This window comes from Pinus tabuliformis, chromosome 1_2 (assembly GCF_031772625.1).
Source record: "Pinus tabuliformis cultivar Carrire ecotype Pingquan chromosome 1_2, CPIR1, whole genome shotgun sequence".
Classification (NCBI taxonomy): Eukaryota; Viridiplantae; Streptophyta; class Pinopsida; order Pinales; family Pinaceae; genus Pinus; species Pinus tabuliformis.
This window is the reverse complement of record NC_142298.1, coordinates 78,985,449-79,003,013: the sequence shown is the minus strand read 5'-3', so window position 1 is coordinate 79,003,013 and position 17,565 is coordinate 78,985,449. Positions and strand designations below refer to the sequence as shown.

The 17,565-nt window shown below is 32.6% G+C and overlaps 1 protein-coding gene, 1 long non-coding RNA gene and 1 pseudogene across 3 annotated transcripts; all 3 read right to left on the bottom strand.

The window, feature by feature from the left end:
• Positions 1–876: 876 nt before the first annotated feature.
• On the bottom strand, positions 877–4,196 carry LOC149204514 (anamorsin homolog 1-like). 2 transcript variants are annotated; one of them, XM_089394737.1, is made up of 5 exons: positions 3,207–4,196; positions 2,346–2,541; positions 2,035–2,179; positions 1,515–1,597; positions 877–1,400 (listed from the first exon to the last, which is right to left on the bottom strand). In XM_089394737.1, exons 1-5 carry the CDS (start codon positions 3,333–3,335, stop codon positions 1,369–1,371), a joined length of 585 nt encoding a protein of 194 aa, XP_089250863.1. In that variant the 5' UTR covers positions 3,336–4,196; the 3' UTR covers positions 877–1,368. The 2 variants fall into 2 exon arrangements, with proteins under 2 accessions (XP_089250863.1, XP_089250865.1); XM_089394739.1 differs by having other exon boundaries at positions 2,043–2,179; positions 3,207–4,186.
• Positions 4,197–4,505: 309 nt separating this feature from the next.
• LOC149204513 (uncharacterized) lies at positions 4,506–6,141 on the bottom strand. Its single transcript, XR_016252374.1, has 4 exons — positions 5,618–6,141; positions 5,399–5,431; positions 5,216–5,295; positions 4,506–5,036 (listed from the first exon to the last, which is right to left on the bottom strand). It is a non-coding gene; the product is annotated as an uncharacterized LOC149204513 (long non-coding RNA).
• On the bottom strand, positions 6,080–16,299 carry LOC149204512 (putative E3 ubiquitin-protein ligase RHC1A; annotated as a pseudogene).
• Positions 16,300–17,565: the final 1,266 nt, after the last annotated feature.

The window sequence follows — 17,565 nt, the reverse complement described above, 5'->3', positions numbered from 1 at the left end:
ATTTCCAACCTGCCTAAAACGCTGGGAAGCCTAAACAAAGTTCAACCAGGTTAAGAGGCTGGAAGCCTAGACAAGTTTAGTCAAACCAGTCTCCAGGTCCTCCCTCATGACACATGATGTAATCTACTTACTTTGCAAAGTAATATAAGATGTATTCTCTTTCTAGAAATGGAAAATAAACAGATCAAAAGAACAAATCCGGTTGAGAAGATTGGTTATGATTTGTATGACCAAAATGATAACCCTACTTATAAATTTGAGAAGATAGGTTATGCTTTGTAAGACCAAAATGATAACTCCACTAATAAATTTGAGAAGGACGAGCAGCAGAACATTTAAACGAGTCATCCATAAGTTGTAACAAAAGGATTTAGGATTTCCAACCTACCTAAAACGTTGGAAAGCCTAAACAAAGTTCAACCCGGTTAAGAGGCTGGAAGCCTAGACAAGTTTAGTCAAACCCATAAGGGTAAAATGACCCTATACACCGAACAAGGGTGTTAACACCCATGCTGGGGAAGAGGCAAAATGAAGCATTCTCCAGGTCCTCCCTCATGACACATGATGTAATCTACTTATTTTGCAAAGTAATATAAGATGTATTCTCTTGCTACAAATGGAAAATAAACCGATCAAAAGAACAAATCCGGTCTAACTTCATTTGTAAAAGCTACAGTCCTTAAAGGTGTCTCTGCAAGAAAGATATCATGGGATACAATTCACATTTAGGGCAGGGAGAGTCAATTTGTGATTCTATTCAACTTCAACCAAATGGAAGGCAAAAGAAAACCGATCTGGAAACCAATTTATCATCCTTTTGAGAGCTTTCCCCAAATGAATGGTCATGAAAGATTTGCCCAAATGAATGGTTGGGAATGTCTTCAATTAGGTCGATTACTTCTTAACAAATCGTGCGTATAGTTAATACAATAGCCCTTACGTGACTGTTGTAATTGAAAAATCAGCATAAGAAAAGAGCTGGCCAAGCAAATCAAACTTATCCTAAATTTGATAAACAAATATTAAGTACTTTACTCATTTCCTTCAAGGAAGCAATGTTGGGATGCTATAAACATTCCTTCCCTGGCCAGATTCATCATTTCATATGTCATATATAACAGATACAAAAGTAGATAGGTAACACTAACAGTCCTAATAACGCCAGCAATAGTTGTGATTCTCATACACTATATTATAATTTATACCTAGAAATAAGGCTGCACCATTGCTTAATTTAAGCACTCAATGGTTGAAGGGAAATTACATTAGAAATGCTTAAAGGTAAGCAACCCATCACTTGGATGGCACGGAATGATTGAGGGTTTATGACTAATTGTTAACTCTTCAAAGCACTACTTTGCTCACATATCAACAGTCAAGAGTGTGCCAGGAAGAGATACCTGCAATTTTTGTAAAAGCATTTTAGTCAAATGGAGGAATTGATATGTCAGAACAAACTTGTTAAAAATAGAAGGCGCAATAGATGGAAAACAATATGTATGTGGTATATATACCTTTTAAGTTTTCCCCAAGTTTGAAAGGAGATAAGTCCTTTGTAGGGGCAACTACTGCACCTGAATGCATCCCCGAGTCCACACTAACAAAATCAAGACATCCATTATATCAGAAAAATGAGCAAATATTATATTACATTTTGATTCCTACAGTATGTGACCTTGTTCACAGTTTGGAATATAAAATAGGGTAACTGTAATATAGTATACGCTGCAGATCCCAGCAGCCAAGATTCTCCTTCAAAAATGGAGATGGAAACTCAAGTTTTCATTAAAAAACACAGCTGTGTATATTAAGAGAGACACCTAAAGGAAGTTTGACAGATATCAACGCAGCATTCTGTTCTTTTATACATAACAATTATACTCGTAAACAGTAACTAAAAGAACAAACTAGAAATACCATAATGGTGAAAAGGTTATATAAATTGGCAACCTTTCTCCACAAAATAGGGATGGCAATTTGCAAATACTTCTTCCCGAGAAAGAAATGAAATAAGAGCAAAAGATTAAAAAGAACCAGCATACATTTCCACACGCAGATTGTGGGTTATTCAACTGTTCTGCAGTCAGGCCCAACTTCGTCTGTTTCTCTTCCAACTCAGCTCGGCCACAGGTACAATTTTTGCAGGCTTTTCTTTTCGTACTAACTTCATAGTCATTGGCTGCACAACAAAACAAATTACAAAATATGGATTGAAAGAATAGATGGGAAAAGTGACCAAGCTGATCAAGTTTGTAACGTTATTAAAGAGGATTCTATCATATATATTCCTTTCCAATGGATAAACTGCAAACCAACATTAACAGCCACCAGCCCCTGTTACTAACCAGAGGGCAATGAAGATCTTTTCGAATCCTCTTCAGAAAGAAGGCTTTCTTCATCTATCAGATCCTCCAAATCATCATTCATGTCTAGCTTTACGCCCAACGGGTCAGATTTAGGCAAACGCTCTTGTTTCTGCACAGCTTTATTTTTTAGGGAAAACGATGATCCAGTTTCCCAAGTGGGCTTTTGTGCTCTCAACTGCAATGAGGAATGCATGAAAGGGAACAACTGTCAAAGATATGGCTATAACTATCACAAATTCCAAATGCACACAAAATCATGCAAGGATATTCTGGATCTAACTGTTCCAATGTTTGTCTTAATAACAGGAAAAACTAAAACTCATAAATGAGATAGACTACCCAGCAGACCGATTTTACTCTACAGAAGAAGTATTTATCAGAAATTGTTAAACTAAAGGAAAAAGTAAACCACCCCTTAGGGATTATCAACTAAAGAACCTTCTAATTGCAGGACTGTTTCAAACCAAGTGTTTAGCCATAAAATACCAAAATGCATACTTGTATCCTACAAGTAACCTGTGCAACCAACAGTACAGGAAAAGGATAACGTCAAACCTATTTACTAATTACATTCTCGGCAATAGAAAACTCAGTGGAGAATATAACCACTGTAAATTATGAAGAGAAATTTTAACACTGTAATTCCATGAATTACATAAATGGATCTTAACAAAAACGAAAACAAAACAACTGACTTTGGTTCCGGCTAGAGCTAAAATGCTCAACATCCATAATAATTTTAAAACCCTCAAGTCGACAGAGAAAAGACGCTCTTCTCGAACAACCATAACATAATTTAATAATAAGTAAGCTTAGAGGAAACATAGCCACAAGAATGACCTGGTTCACTTCCGGGGTAAGGAGAAATTGTTGCCGCCACGGTTGCACTGTGGAAGCCATCGACAGTATAGACCTGTAGCTTTCCCCTGCAAAGAAGGGGAAAAGTAAGTTGTATACGATGATGAGCATGCAAAACAAAAGACCTATGATAACAGAAACATCATATATTCAACAAGGGCCTTACCTGCGAGGGTTACCGTATAGTGGGCGATAATGTTGAAAAACTTTCCAGGAAGACCTTACGGTTCTGTTGACTGAACCTAAGATCCAAGTGAAATTGGGAAAGATTTATCCAATGATTGTCGACAGGTCAGGACAGTCACAAATTGGGGAAAGAGAAACATGAACACTTCAATAGGTGTGGGGGCTTAAACCCATTTTTTTTCTTGTGTTCTATCCTTTTTCCCCATTACCCCATCTCAAAAAAGAAAGTATTGTTAATGTCCACTATTTTGTTAATCTCCTCTGTTTATTAAACAGGTCACTGCACCATTTCTCAAGGAAAAATAGCTATTGTTAATGTCCACTGTTTGTCAATCTCCTCTGTTTATTAACAAGCCACTATGCCATTTCTCAAGAAAAATAATGTCTATTGCTAATGTTAGGTATTTGTTGATCTCCTCCGTTTATTAACAGGTAACTATATCTTTTCTCAAAAAAAAAAAATAATGGCTATTGTTAATGTCCACTGATTATTCACAGGTCACTGTAGCCACAAAATGGGAAAAAAAACCTGAACTAAAACAAATGCAACTATAACCATGAAAATATATATATACATTTCTTTTGTCAATTGACATGAGTGCATCCAAGAAGGTTTAAAAACAAGGGGCAATTTTCAACCTGAAGAAAAGATCAAGATCTACATGCACATCCTTCAATGTTAGTCATTTCTGTCATTTTCTCGTGAATAAAAAAAAAAAAAAATGTTTTAAATCCACAAATTCCAAAAACAATTTCAACATTACACATTCTACTTCTCTTTTTTTCAGAAAAGAAAAAACGTTGATTTCATTATATAATAGTAAAACCAGTATAGAAAAAGACACAGCCCATATAGAGAAACAGTAGCCCAGTGTATCATATCAATACAAAACTGGTCTAGTGATCTGCAAATTGTGCCCATGTCCGCATATATCATCCTGCCAGAAAAATACAACGCTGTAGAAAAAAACATATAACAAAGAAAAAGCCATCCAAAATGCAAGCCAAATGCAGATGTGAGAAAACCTTATACAGAAGTAGAGTTAGCTGGGAGCGTATTCCATATAAGAAGCCAAATGCAGATGTGGGAAAAACTTATACAGAAGTAGAGTTAGATGGGAGCGTATTCCATATAAGAATCAATATGATGTGGACATAGCAAAATACCATTGGCAAAAATAGTGAAACCGAAACTCAGAGGAAGGGCATAAAACAAGCATTTATCGAGTTCCCATCCACATCCAATGTGATATGAAGACAACATTCTACTTCTCCTTACACACATTGCACGGTTAAAAGCAATGCAATGGCTAGAATTTTCATTTTCCACAGATCCAAATTGGATTTACAAAGCTAGGAGAAAGAGAGCCAAAAACACAAAACACAATTACCACAACCAGTAATGTGTTCTCGTCTTCTTGAAACTGTATGCTACAAATTCTCTTCAGAAAGCTTTACCCATTAAGGAGGCCGTGATGCGTCAGATGGGGTGGTTGGATAAGTTGTTGCCTCGTCATAATCAACGCGATAAATCAATTTTCTGCGCTCCATTTCCATGTATTTGCTGCTGTGAGAGCCGGAAGAGTAAACCTTATAGTTGTCTCTAGTACTTTGTTTCACTTCAGTCTGTCCAGAAGTGGCAAGCAACATAAGTTGAGTATAAGACCATGTCAACGACTCTTCCTCAGAAACATTAACCCTAAGCTTCAAGAAAATCAAAACCACTTTCTTCTGTTATCATAAGTACAATCAAATTAAATATACAAAACCATATTAATGAGAATAGCGGGAACAAGTGAAAATACTTTATCTGTTAAGATCGTTCCATCTCTGGCAGCCTCGTTATTCTGTGAACTTAGATGATCAATGGTCTGCGCAAAGATACCTAAAAGGGGAAAAGGTGAGATTGAAGCGTAGGTCGTGATATAACAAAATGCTCCAACTGGGGAACCTGAATGAAAAAATTGAAATCAACGGTAGGAAAAAACCTTTGGTATGAAACTTTGGAGAAGAACGTACAGCTGCACAAGTGTTTTGCTGTAAAACTATTAGACCGCAGAGCACCCAAATATAGATAATAGCAAAAAATGACTTCATCTCTGTTAAAGCCTAATTCCAACGGAAAATCGAAAACGAAAATCGCAATACAAAGTCTCGCAATTCACAGCTTTTAGGGTTCGTATTTAAAGAAGAGTTGCAGTCGTTACCTAATGAAGAAGGGAGTAGTTAGATTAAGAGAAGGCCTGGATCGGCCTCATGCTCGCCGAGTCGCCGTCAATAGCTCGAATAACAAAGCATGGATTTCGGGATACTCGAGAGCAGGGCCTGCCCTTGAGTTTTGTCTGTCACAAGACTGTCTGATTCAAAGTCCCCAGTCACGGACCCTTAAAAACAGAAGCGATCACAATCCAAGATACCTGTGGTGTGCTAGTGTAGGTTTCACCTCGAGCACCAGAAGAGCGAGGTTGCAGAACGCCAACGGCCAAGGAAGAAATGAGAGGCATGTTTCGTAGTTGGGGAGAGGTGCAGGGATCTCTTGAAAGGTGCAGGGATCGACCCTGGCAAGCGTAACAGGAAGAGCGAAATGCCAAAACTGAGAGTTCATATGCGCCATTACTACTGGAGCTTATGAACGCTGAAGCTTCCGAACAAAACGTCTCAAACTCCAACTAAAAATTAGGTAACCGCAGAACCGCCTTCATGAATATCCATGAATACACGACGAGCGACGAGCAAGGAGGGCATATTCCCCGCATAGCCAACATATGACCGCTCGCTTTCAGAATTCTGCGGATAAAGGTTTGGGTGGTTAGAGGGTTTATGCCCGCTCTATGCCAGACGCCAGGTGTCAGCCTGGGAAACAAAGGGACGACGAAAGTCCCTTTCAAAGGAAGGCCTATCGGCCTAATTAAACCATGTGATATGTTATAGACTATAAACATAATTAAACCATGTGATGGGTTCTTTTCACACTATAAACATAATTAAACGAATGATATGTCATAACACAGAAAAACATCAAGAGACACCAGGTTAATTTAATTCTTCATCATATAATTTTTTTGATAAAGTATAATTTTATGAATAAAATAAATATAACGTAAGCTGCACACATTCTAATTATGTGTTAGTCGTTGGTGCTCTTTCAGTCGGTGGTGATCTTTGACTCAAAATGTAAGCCTACCAATCAAAATGTATCAACTGATGACTAGCCTTTGTCTCTGTTGCCAGGTTTGTTGTGGTGGTGAGAGTTATGTGTTTTGACAAATTTTAGTTTTATTATTGAGGTCTAGAAATAGTTAATTAGGAAGAACGTGTGGATCAAAAGACTATTTTTTGTTTTTTGGGTGTTTTTGATTTTCTTTCTGAAAAAAAAAAAGCTTTTAGTGCGTTTTGAGTCTCTTGCACTAAGATACAATTTGAGTGTATAAGTCTTTTGGGTCTGTATACTAAGATACAATTTGATTGTATCAGTGTTTGTGTATGATTGAATGTTATTATTTCGAACTCTGTACTACGAAGATATTTTTGGAATTGAATAGATATTTTAAAAGGGTTGGTTGTGGTCTAACACAAGTTCTATTAACAAAAGCAAGATATTTCAGGACCTAATTTGGTAAAAAATATAGTTACCGATCAAACGAGTAAATAATCAAGTATTCATTTTTTTGAGGTAGCAAAAAATCACTTGATTTTGAAAAATGGTGATTGAGAATACACATTTTTTTTTTAGGAGCATATTTTTGCCACTTTAATTTTTTTTATATATCAAGTATGAACAATTTTTTTAAATGTTAATGATTTTCATGCTGATTTTGAGAAGTGTTGATGTGGCATCAACACATTTTCTTAAAGAGCTTATTTTTGACACTTTAATTTTTTTATGTATAAGTGTCAACATTTTTTTCTTTGTTAGATTCATTTTGATTTTGAAAAAGTGTTGATAAGTATCAACCCTTTTTGTTTAGAAGGCTTAGTTTTTACATTTTAAATTTTCTAATGAATTAAGTGTGGATATTTTGTTTTAAATATTAGTCATTTTCATGTTAATAATAAAACATAAAAATAAAATTAAAAGAACATGACAAAAGAAATCAAATACAAAAAAATATAAAAAAAGGAAAAACAAAAACAAAAAACTAGAAAAATGTTAAAAAAAAATTAACAGGGAAAAAAAAAAACAGAAAAAAAAAATATAAAAAAAAAAAAAGATTTTTTTTCAAAAATATATTTATAATTTAAAGAAAAACAAATTAAACAAAAAAAACTCTAAGAACGTTTTTTAAGTTAAAACACACAAATAAAAAATAAAAGCTTCATTTGACCCAAAAAATACTTGAAATAATTACCAAAAAAAATTTAAGAAAAAAAATATTAAAAAAATAAAATAATTCAAATAAATAAAATAAAAAATTTAAGATTTTTATTTTTATTTTAATTAAAATTATAAAAATAAAGAAATAAGATAAAAAATAATAATAAATAAATAAAATTAAAAACAAAAACAATTAAAAAACAAAATTTCAAAAAAAATCAAAACCATTAAAAAATATTCAAATTTAATATATATATATATATAAAAGATGAAAAAAAAAAAAAAAAAAAAACATAAAAGAAAATAAACCCCCTCCCCCCTCGCTCCTCATCCCTCCGCACCCCCTCTTCCTTGCCCCCTCCTCCACTCCTCACTTGACGCCCTCCCTCCCCCCAGTCGTCCCTGTCCCTCCCCGCACCTTGCCTCCCGCCCCCCCCCCCCACCCCCCAAACTTGTCCCCTCCTAACCTGGCCCTCCCTGCCCGCCCTGGCCCCCAGCTAGCGGCCAAGAGGCCACAGGCTGATTCCGAGAATTGGCTTACAGCCTCTTGGCTGTTGCTTGGAGACCCGAGCGGGTAGGGTGGTGCCGATCGTAGCCTTCCCCCAACCCACCTAGGCACAAGAGCCGCAGGCTGGGGTCCCAGGCGGGGGTGGAGAGCGGATGGGGGATGAGGGAGGTGGGTAGGTGAGGGTCAGGGAGAGGGGAAGGCTGGGGGTCGCGAGAGCGGAGGGACAGGGGGGAGGGTGGTATTTGGAGTGGAGGATGGGGAGGGGAGAGGGGAGATGGAGGGTTACGGTGGGGGAGTGAGGGGGTGGGAAAGGAGGAGGAGCGAGGGGGTTATGTTAATAAATAAAACAATTTAATTGCTTTTTTTAATATATATATATATATATATATATATATATATATATATATATATATATATATCAATTTTAATTTTAATTTTATTTATTTATTTTAATTTTTTTAATATTGTATATTTTATTTTTTAATTTTTAAAATTATATATATCTATATATATATATATAGTAATTATTTAACCCTATTTTTAAATGATGTTTTTATTTTTTATTTTTAACTTAAAAAGATGGTTTTTATTTTTATTATTTTTTCTTAAATTAATTTATATATATATATATATATATATATATATATATATTTTGTTTTATTTATTTAAATTTTTCATTTTCTTATATTTTTTTTAAATATGATATTTAATTTATTTTTTGTCATTAATCCCCTTGCCACCCCTGGCCGGGTGTGCCTAGAGTGGCCAGGGAACCTTTTTTTTTTAAGTTGTATTTTATTTTTGTAATTTTTGTTTATTTTTATTTTTTAATTTTTTATTTGATTTTACTATTTATTTATTTATTTTAGTTGTACATGGCATGATTAATTTTTTTTACATTTTATAATTTTTTTATGTTATTGCTATATATTTTTTATATTTGATTTTGTTGTGATGTTATTTTATGTTTTATTACTTGTTATTAATTTTTTTCAATATTTGAATTTTTGTACTTCTATATATTTTTTATATTTGATTTTTTTGGTCATGTTTTTTTTTTTTTTTTTTTTTAATATTTGAACTTTGTATTTTCTTTTGTATTTTTGTGTTTTTTTAATTTTTTTTTTTTTTTAATATCAGAAATTTTTGTTTTCTTATGTATATTTCATATATATATATATATATATATATATAGAGGGTCTGTGTCAATGCCTGTCTAGCAACTTGATCCCATTATGTGCAATTTGATAGTTGATTTTTAATTTTTTTTTTTTTGCAATGTATCAAGTTGTTTTAGGTTAAGATTTTAAAATTGTTATACATTTAACATTTAGAAAAAATTACTCTTAGTATAATAACTCGTTCATTCAAGGGTTCATTTTTAAAGTTTTTTTAGTCATAATTTTTTTATTTTTTTTTATTTTTATTTTTTTTTCCATAATGTCATGCTTGAAATATTTTGAAAACTTAAGATTGTTTTGCAGTGATAGTTTTTTATTTTAATTCCATGGTTGAAAAATTGTCAAAATTTTAATGTTTTTCTAAGTCGTGATATTTTGTCGTTAATGTCATGCTTGAAAATCGTTGGAAATTTAAAGTTTTTCAGAGTCATAATATTTTATTTTTAACGTCACTATTAAAAAATGTTGAAAATGTACCCTAATATATATATATATATATATATCTGACATTAACACTTTTCGATTTCAAGGTGTTTTTTGCACCAAACAAAATGGCTTTTATTGTTTTTTACTGTTATTTTTAAAAAAATGGAGAATTTACTCTGGAAAAATGGTAATGCAAAATCAACACCTTTTAATTTTGGATTGTGTTTTCATGTGTTTTTGAGATTTTTAGGCTCGATACCTGTTTTGAGGTAATAGTTGCCGTTTGATCGATAACTATGTTAAGACCTTTTGCAGTACATTAACACACCATCTTCGAAGCTCACTGGAATACAACGCCCCAACTAGCCAACAGAGAGAGTCGTTATTTTACCTGATATGAAACATTTAATCAAAAATAAATGCATAACTCTTGGTGCTCTAAATAGATGGAAAGTTCATAAGAAAAAACATCAACACTTGGAAGTAGGGTGCGACACTCTTGGTGCTCTAAACCACTGGAAAGTTCATTGGCCTTGAGGTTGGGAGGCACCGCTGCCCTCTCGCGATCGGGTGAAGCTATGTAACTAGTGCAGGTCGGCTTCTGTCCTTCTCGACAGTTTTGTTTCTAGGCGGCTCTGCTTCTTGGCTCTAATGCAAATCGAATAGAACTTACAACATTTTGTTGAAAAGAAATTTTACTAAAAAGATAACTGAATTAAACGGTGACTACATTCAATATGACACTGCAACATTTTTGCTGAAAATAAATCTTACTGAAAAAATAACTGAATTAAGCAGTGACTGCATTCATTATGAAAGTGCAACATTTTGCTGAAAAGATAACTGAATTAAGCAGCGGCTGCATTCATTAGGAAATTGCATCGAGAGCCACATAGGAAGTTGTCTGTAATCCGCTAGTCCGAAGCCACATGCACATTCCCACGAGACATTACATGCAACAAACATTTGATATTAACTAAATACATAATTCTAACTCTATTTCATTAAGCAAATTTTTGTTCAGAATATGCATTTTAACCGTAAGCTTTCTTGCCCCGGGCCTCAGGAAGAGGCCAAATAAGACCTCAAATTTTTTCATTTGCTAACAGAAAACGTTGTCAATTTTTAATAAGCTGCAAAAAGGTGAACTGAAATATGTGAAACCAAAACTTTGGATTTGGTCATTTGATTTATAAATATTGATGCGCATATCGATGCAAATCGATTCTTATATTCCCTACTGCCCCCTTTAGGCAGGGACTAATAACCGTGTCGAATCCTCTGTGTAGATACAGAAGAGCTTATGGGCTTCAAACATGGGTTGATTTTATTTGATAAATGTCATCTTAGTGCAATACTATATAACATTAATAACACTCACGAATCTTAGATATGGAAGAGCTCATGGGCTTTAAATGTGGGTTGATTTCATCTCATAAATTCCATGTTAGTGTCACATTGTTTTAATTGAATAGGTACCAGCCAATCTCATGGACCATGGTTCTATGGCTCCCAGAGAAACTTTAGCAAACTTATATAGGCCAACACAAAACTACGCTAATCTAATCTAATTTTACTCATGCAAGCACACATCTATGCTAATCTAATCTACTCTCGCTAATGAAGATGAATGTCATAGGTTTGACATATTTATGGGCATGGCTCCTCCCTTGAGGGAGTTACACTTGGAACTTTCAAAATGGAAAAATAATGAAACATAAGTTCTAATTCCGAAATTTAAAAATTAAATAAATAAAATGAAATACAACACATTTAAGTAGTGTGAGATTCAACTTATTGCCACGGGCCTTTCCCGAGGGATTTACATTTAGAACTTTCAAAATGAAAAATACAATATTTTGAGCCCCAACCAAACATAAATTCCAAATTTCTAAATTAAATACATTAAATACAATATAATTCCAAATTTCTAAATTAAATACATTAAATACAATACAATTAGGTATTGTATTGTGAGATACATAGCAACTCTATTTCGTAAACTACAAAACACTAAAAATATAGTTACTAATCAAACTGTAACTATTACCTCAAAACAGGTATTGTAATCGAAAAAACATGAAAACACTGACTGAAAACAAAATGTGTTGATGCTAGAATAACATTTTTTTTCAGGGCACAATTTCAACATTCTAAAAAAAATGGCCATAAAAACCAATTTTTTTTGTGCAAAAGACACCTTGAAAACGAAGAGTGTTGATACTAGAATAACGTCTTTTTTCAGGGTAAATTTTCAACATTTTTTTAATAATGACGTTAAAAATAAAATATCATAACTTCTAAAAACTTTAAATTTCCAACAATTTTCAAGCATGAGATTAAAAATAAAATATCATGTCTTTGAAAAGCCTTGAAATTCCAAGATTTTTAAGCATGACATTAAATTTAAAATATCACATCTTTGAAAAACCTTAAAATTTCAACAATTTTCAGGCATGGTGTTAGAGAAAAAATACTTATAATTGTTTTCAATCACAACATTAGAGATAAAATATCATGACTTAGAGAAACATTAAAATCTTGAGCATTTTTCAACTATGGTATTAAAACCAAAGATTATGACTACGGAAAAATCTTAAGTTTCCAAAATATTTCAAGCATGACATTATGGAAAAAAATTATAACTAAAAATCTTTAAAATGAACACCTGAATGGACGAGTTATTATACCAAGAATAATTTATTTTTTAAATGTTAAATGTAGATGAATTTTAAAATGTTAGCCTAAGACAACTTAATATATTGTAACAAAAATTTAAAAATCAACCATCAAATTGACACGCAGTATAGGGGAACTCAACCCATTGTAATGAAAACTTAAAGACTAACTATGAAATTGACACATTGCGGAGGCAGACTCAATTCATTATGACAAAAAATTTAAAATCAACTATCAAATTACACATAATGAAATCGGGTAGCTAGACGAGCATTGACACAAACTCTACATAAAATAATAATAATAATAATAATAAATATATAAACAAATAAAAATACAAAATACAAAAAAAAAAACAAAAGTTCAAATATTGGAAAAAAAAATAAATCAATAAATAAAAAATAAAAATAAAAAATGTAAAAAAATCAAAATTAACTTGTAAAATTTAAAAATTAAAAAAAATAAAATAAAAAATTGGGAAAATATTTCAAAATACATATAATTTAAGAAAAAAATTAAAAATTAACAAAAAAAAATCAAAAACATTTTTTTTAAAGTTAAAAAAAATAAAATAAAACATTAAAAACAAATTAAACATTAAAATTAAAATTAAAAATTAAAAATATTAAAAAAATAAAATAAAAACAATTTAAAAAAAAAATAAAATTAAAAAATCCGAAAACGACAGGCCTAAGTTGGTAGGGGTTGATTCCCGGAATTGACACTTGCCACCCCGGCGCTGTTAAGACGTGGGGTTGGTGAAAAGGGAGCCGCACGCAACTGCCTCCACCACTCACCCCCAGGCCGGGAATTGGCCCCTACCACCCCTGGGCTGGTTGGCGGGGTATTTTTTTTGTAATTATATTTTTTTTATTATTATTATTACTAGCAATTGTCCCAAAAGGTACAAAGAGAGGCCGATAGGATTATTAAATTGGAATTGTTGAATTTTTCTAGAAGAATTAATTGATTCGTGGAAAACGTTGTTTTCTCGGACTAGATCATTGTGCAATTACTTTTCTTTAGATGTTTTGTTTATATCTATATTATAAAGAACACATTGAATGTCTTATTTCATTTTTGCTATCCTTACTAATATCTTTTCGGTGCTTTTTCTTGATCAATTTGATGAAATATTCCATTATCCTTTGGTCAAAGTCCTCACCTGCATATTAGTGTACATCTCGGTAAGTTCAAAGCACGAAAGTCAACCAAAAAAGTCAATGGCAAGAAAATACTCATTTGAAAGATAGATAACGAAAGGGAATTGATAGTTTTCCAGGTGGTCCAAACTATATATATTTTTAATTTTATTTTATATTGAATAATTATCTTATGGTTTTATGTTGTTACTTTTTGAGTTCACTCATTAAATTTAATTTGTGATTTCAATGCATTCTCGTTAAGTTTTAGATAAATTAGATTGGAAAATAAATCAGAATTTTTTTAAAAAATCAACCTTAAAAACAAATATATATATATAATTTTAAAATACATAATAAATTAATTTAATTTCTTTATTCATAAATTTTAAAATATTTAATTATTTAAGTTAATTTAATATATTATTATGTATGTATTATAATAATATATATATATATATAATTCTAAAATACATAATAAATTAATTTAATTTCTTTATTTATAAATTTTAAAATATTTAATTATTTAAGTTAATTTAATATATTATTATGTATGTATTATAATAATAATTAATATTAATATAATTAATTTTTGTTGTGATGATAAATCATATTAGTTTGGAAGAAATTAATAACTTGAAATGTGATTTATCAAAAATACATTATAAAAATTAATATAATTATCATTATTATTATTAAATATTTTACTAAATAACCTAATTATTTAATAAATAATATTATTATTATTAATATTAACATTAATATACTTATCATTATTATTATTAAATATTTAACTACCTAACTTAATTATTTAAGGCCAGGTCTAATGAGTAATTGTGTGAATGGTCAAAAGTGATTGCCCAAAAGAAAATTCAAAAAAGTGTAGTGTTTGAATCATATTTTTGATGGTGAAAATAAATTCAACCCCATCAAAAACTTCCAAAGCATCTAAAATCTTGAAATTTGACACATGTAATCTAAATTTACGAAAATCCTAAAAAACTTTACAAATTTTTATCAAAATCCAGACAAATTTACAAACTATATGCAGTAAGTGAATATCAATAGATATATGTCGCTCTGTGCTTGAACGGTTCAATTCGAGCAAGATGTGTGACGTTTAGTCCGAAAAATATTATGCTTTATCTGCTATTATCTTGCACAGGGAAAAATGATTCCTCCAATTTGCTTGTCGAGATGAGTTCATCTAGGCTCCCAGTGTCAACTCAGCTTTCAATGAGGGGGTGTTAATCTTAAATTAGATATCTTAATAATCAGAAAAATCCATTAAGCTGTCATGCGTGATAGAAGATTAAAAAAGAAAATAATGATGGAATATATTTTTATCATAGTTAATTAGGGTTATTTTGAGGTTTTTTTTAAAGATAGATATAAATTAAAATCTAAAATAATTTATTTAATAAGTAATTAATTAATTTATATATATATATAAGAGGAACAAAAAAAATTGAAATTGAAATGGTTTATGTATAGTACTTTATTAAAATATAGTACTCCATGTAACCAGTATTTACAGTCTACATTCACCATACTGGAGTACTGAGTGACTCAGCTTGATCCTCCAAGGAGAACCATTGCCTTCCTCAAAGGGCCACCACGGCTGCCTCCGGATAACGTTATCATTTGTATTTGAAGCATATTGACCACGATGAGAACAATGATTTGCAGTGGAAGAATGTACAGACGACATTAAATTCCGTTGGTCGAACCTCGTCCATGGTCTCTGCTTCTTGAATTATTATTAGTATTAACGTTGGTATTCTTTCCACTTGAAACATAATTCCTAGAATTACTGTTTTGCGCAGCATAAAACAAGGGGCATCCTGAGATCCCCGGACATTACCTTGGCAGCCGGGGGTTATGACGCGGCACTTCTGGGCCTGGATGAAGATCTAGCCTGTGATGTAGCTGGAAAGTCGCCCGGCAATCCAAGGCGACAGATGGGACACGAATTGTGCTGAGCCAGCCAGGGAAGTATACAATCTGAATGATAAATGTGCTTGCAGGGCATCTCCCTGGCTTCGCCTCCGACTTCGAACCGGTCATTGCAGACAGGGCAGTGCGAATTGTTAATCAGATGTCGGGAATTGATCCTAATCGTGGGCATTGCATCCACGGCGGCCCTCGGGGCAGGAGGAGAGCCCAACCTATCGTTCTGAGACAGCTGTTCTATTAGCTGTTCTAACCCAGGACCCATGAAATAATCCCCAATATTTGCAGGCAAGGTCCTGGGTTCGATTCCTGTATCACTGCCCAAAATTAACACCATGGGGCCATTACCCCCAATCGCGCCCCGTCTGAGACTCCTGTCAGGGACATGACCGCGGCCTTCTCTATTTTCTTGGTTACTCATCAAGTTGAGCAGGTCAGCCATGAGGTCAGCCACAGAAAGCCTTTCTCCGCCCTCCATTAAGAAGCCCTCGAAGGGGTTTGTTCGGGAGCTCGAAATGCCATCGCTTGCTTCCTCTACAAACCCTCCGCCACAAGTGGGACAAACAGTGGGCTCTCCTGTCAATAATCTTAACATACGATTGCAAGCATGACACCAGTAGGGAGAACTACTTCTAGAACCCATCTCGATAAACCCTGAAAATTCAGGAAGACGACCTTCGAAACCCTTACGACGACCGCTATTCAAATCCAAATGTTAAAAAGCCCGATGAAGCTCAAATATATTGATCGCGCTGCGCTACGAGCAGAATTCAGCCCAAAATCCTCGAAGTTATCGCCCAGGAATGGCAGTTACAGCTCCAAACTCAAGGCATGCAAGGAATCATGCAATTATTTATGGGAATGTTGCCCGTGGGAGACTTTTGGGAGATCAAAGCTGAGAATTTACAAGTTACACGGTTGGGATTTCGTGGACTGTATCGAGATGAGTTCATCTAGGCTCCCAGTGTCAACTCAGCTTTCAATGAGGGGGTGTTAATCTTAAATTAGATATCTTAATAATCAGAAATCCATTAAGCTGTCATGCGTGATAGAAGATTAGAAAAGAAAATAATGATGGAATATATTTTTTCTAACTTAAAATAAAATTGCTTTAGAATTTTTTTTTGGTTAATTTTTTTTTTTTTTTTTTTAAATTATGTGTTTTTTAGAAATATTTTATTTATTGTTATTTTTTATTTCTTTTTTGTTTTTTTTTTTTTTTACAGGTTAATTTTATTTATTTATTTATTTTACATTTTTATGGTGGTTTTTTAATATATATATTTGATTTATTTTTTGTCTTTTTATTTTTTATGCTTTATTATCAACATGAAAATCACCAACATTTAAAAAATATATATCCACACTTAATAAATTAGAAAATTTAAAGTGTAAAAAATAAGCCCTCTAAACAAAAAGGGTTGATATTGCATCAATACTTTTCAAAATCAAGATGAAAATCACTAACAAAAAAAATGATTATAGTTGATACATAAAAAAATTTAAAGTGTTAAAAATAAACCCTCTAAAAAAATGTGTTGTTGTTGCATGACACTTTTCAAAATCAACATGAAGATCATTAACATTTAAAAAAATGTTCATACTTGATACATAAAAAAAAATTAAAGTGCCAAAAATATACTAAAAAAATGTATTCTAAATCACCACTTTTCAAAATTTGGTGATTTTTTTCCACCTCAAAAAAATGAGCACTATGTAATTTCTTGTTTGATCACTAACTATATTTAGACCTCAGGTAGAAAACAGGCTTGTTTTGCCATCCATAAAACTTCCCCAAACCTTATTTCGTGATGCACGGTTGTTATATGTTGTTGCCAATAGCTTGATATCGCTTAATATTTGCAGTGACTTCTCATTAACATGCCATCGAACTTGAGAGATTCAATAATAGTCACGTAGAAATAGAGTGCTCATGGCAGATCCGAACGCT

Coding starts and splice junctions, on each gene's coding strand:
- LOC149204514 (XM_089394737.1), bottom strand. CDS start 3,335: ATGCTCATCATCGTATACAACTTACTTTTCCCCTTCTTTGCAGGGGAA. Junction 2,542..3,206: donor TTACCCCGGAAGTGAACCAG/GTCATTCTTGTG, acceptor TCCTCATTGCAG/TTGAGAGCACAAAAGCCCAC. Junction 1,401..1,514: donor ACTTGGGGAAAACTTAAAAG/GTATATATACCA, acceptor CAAAAATTGCAG/GTATCTCTTCCTGGCACACT.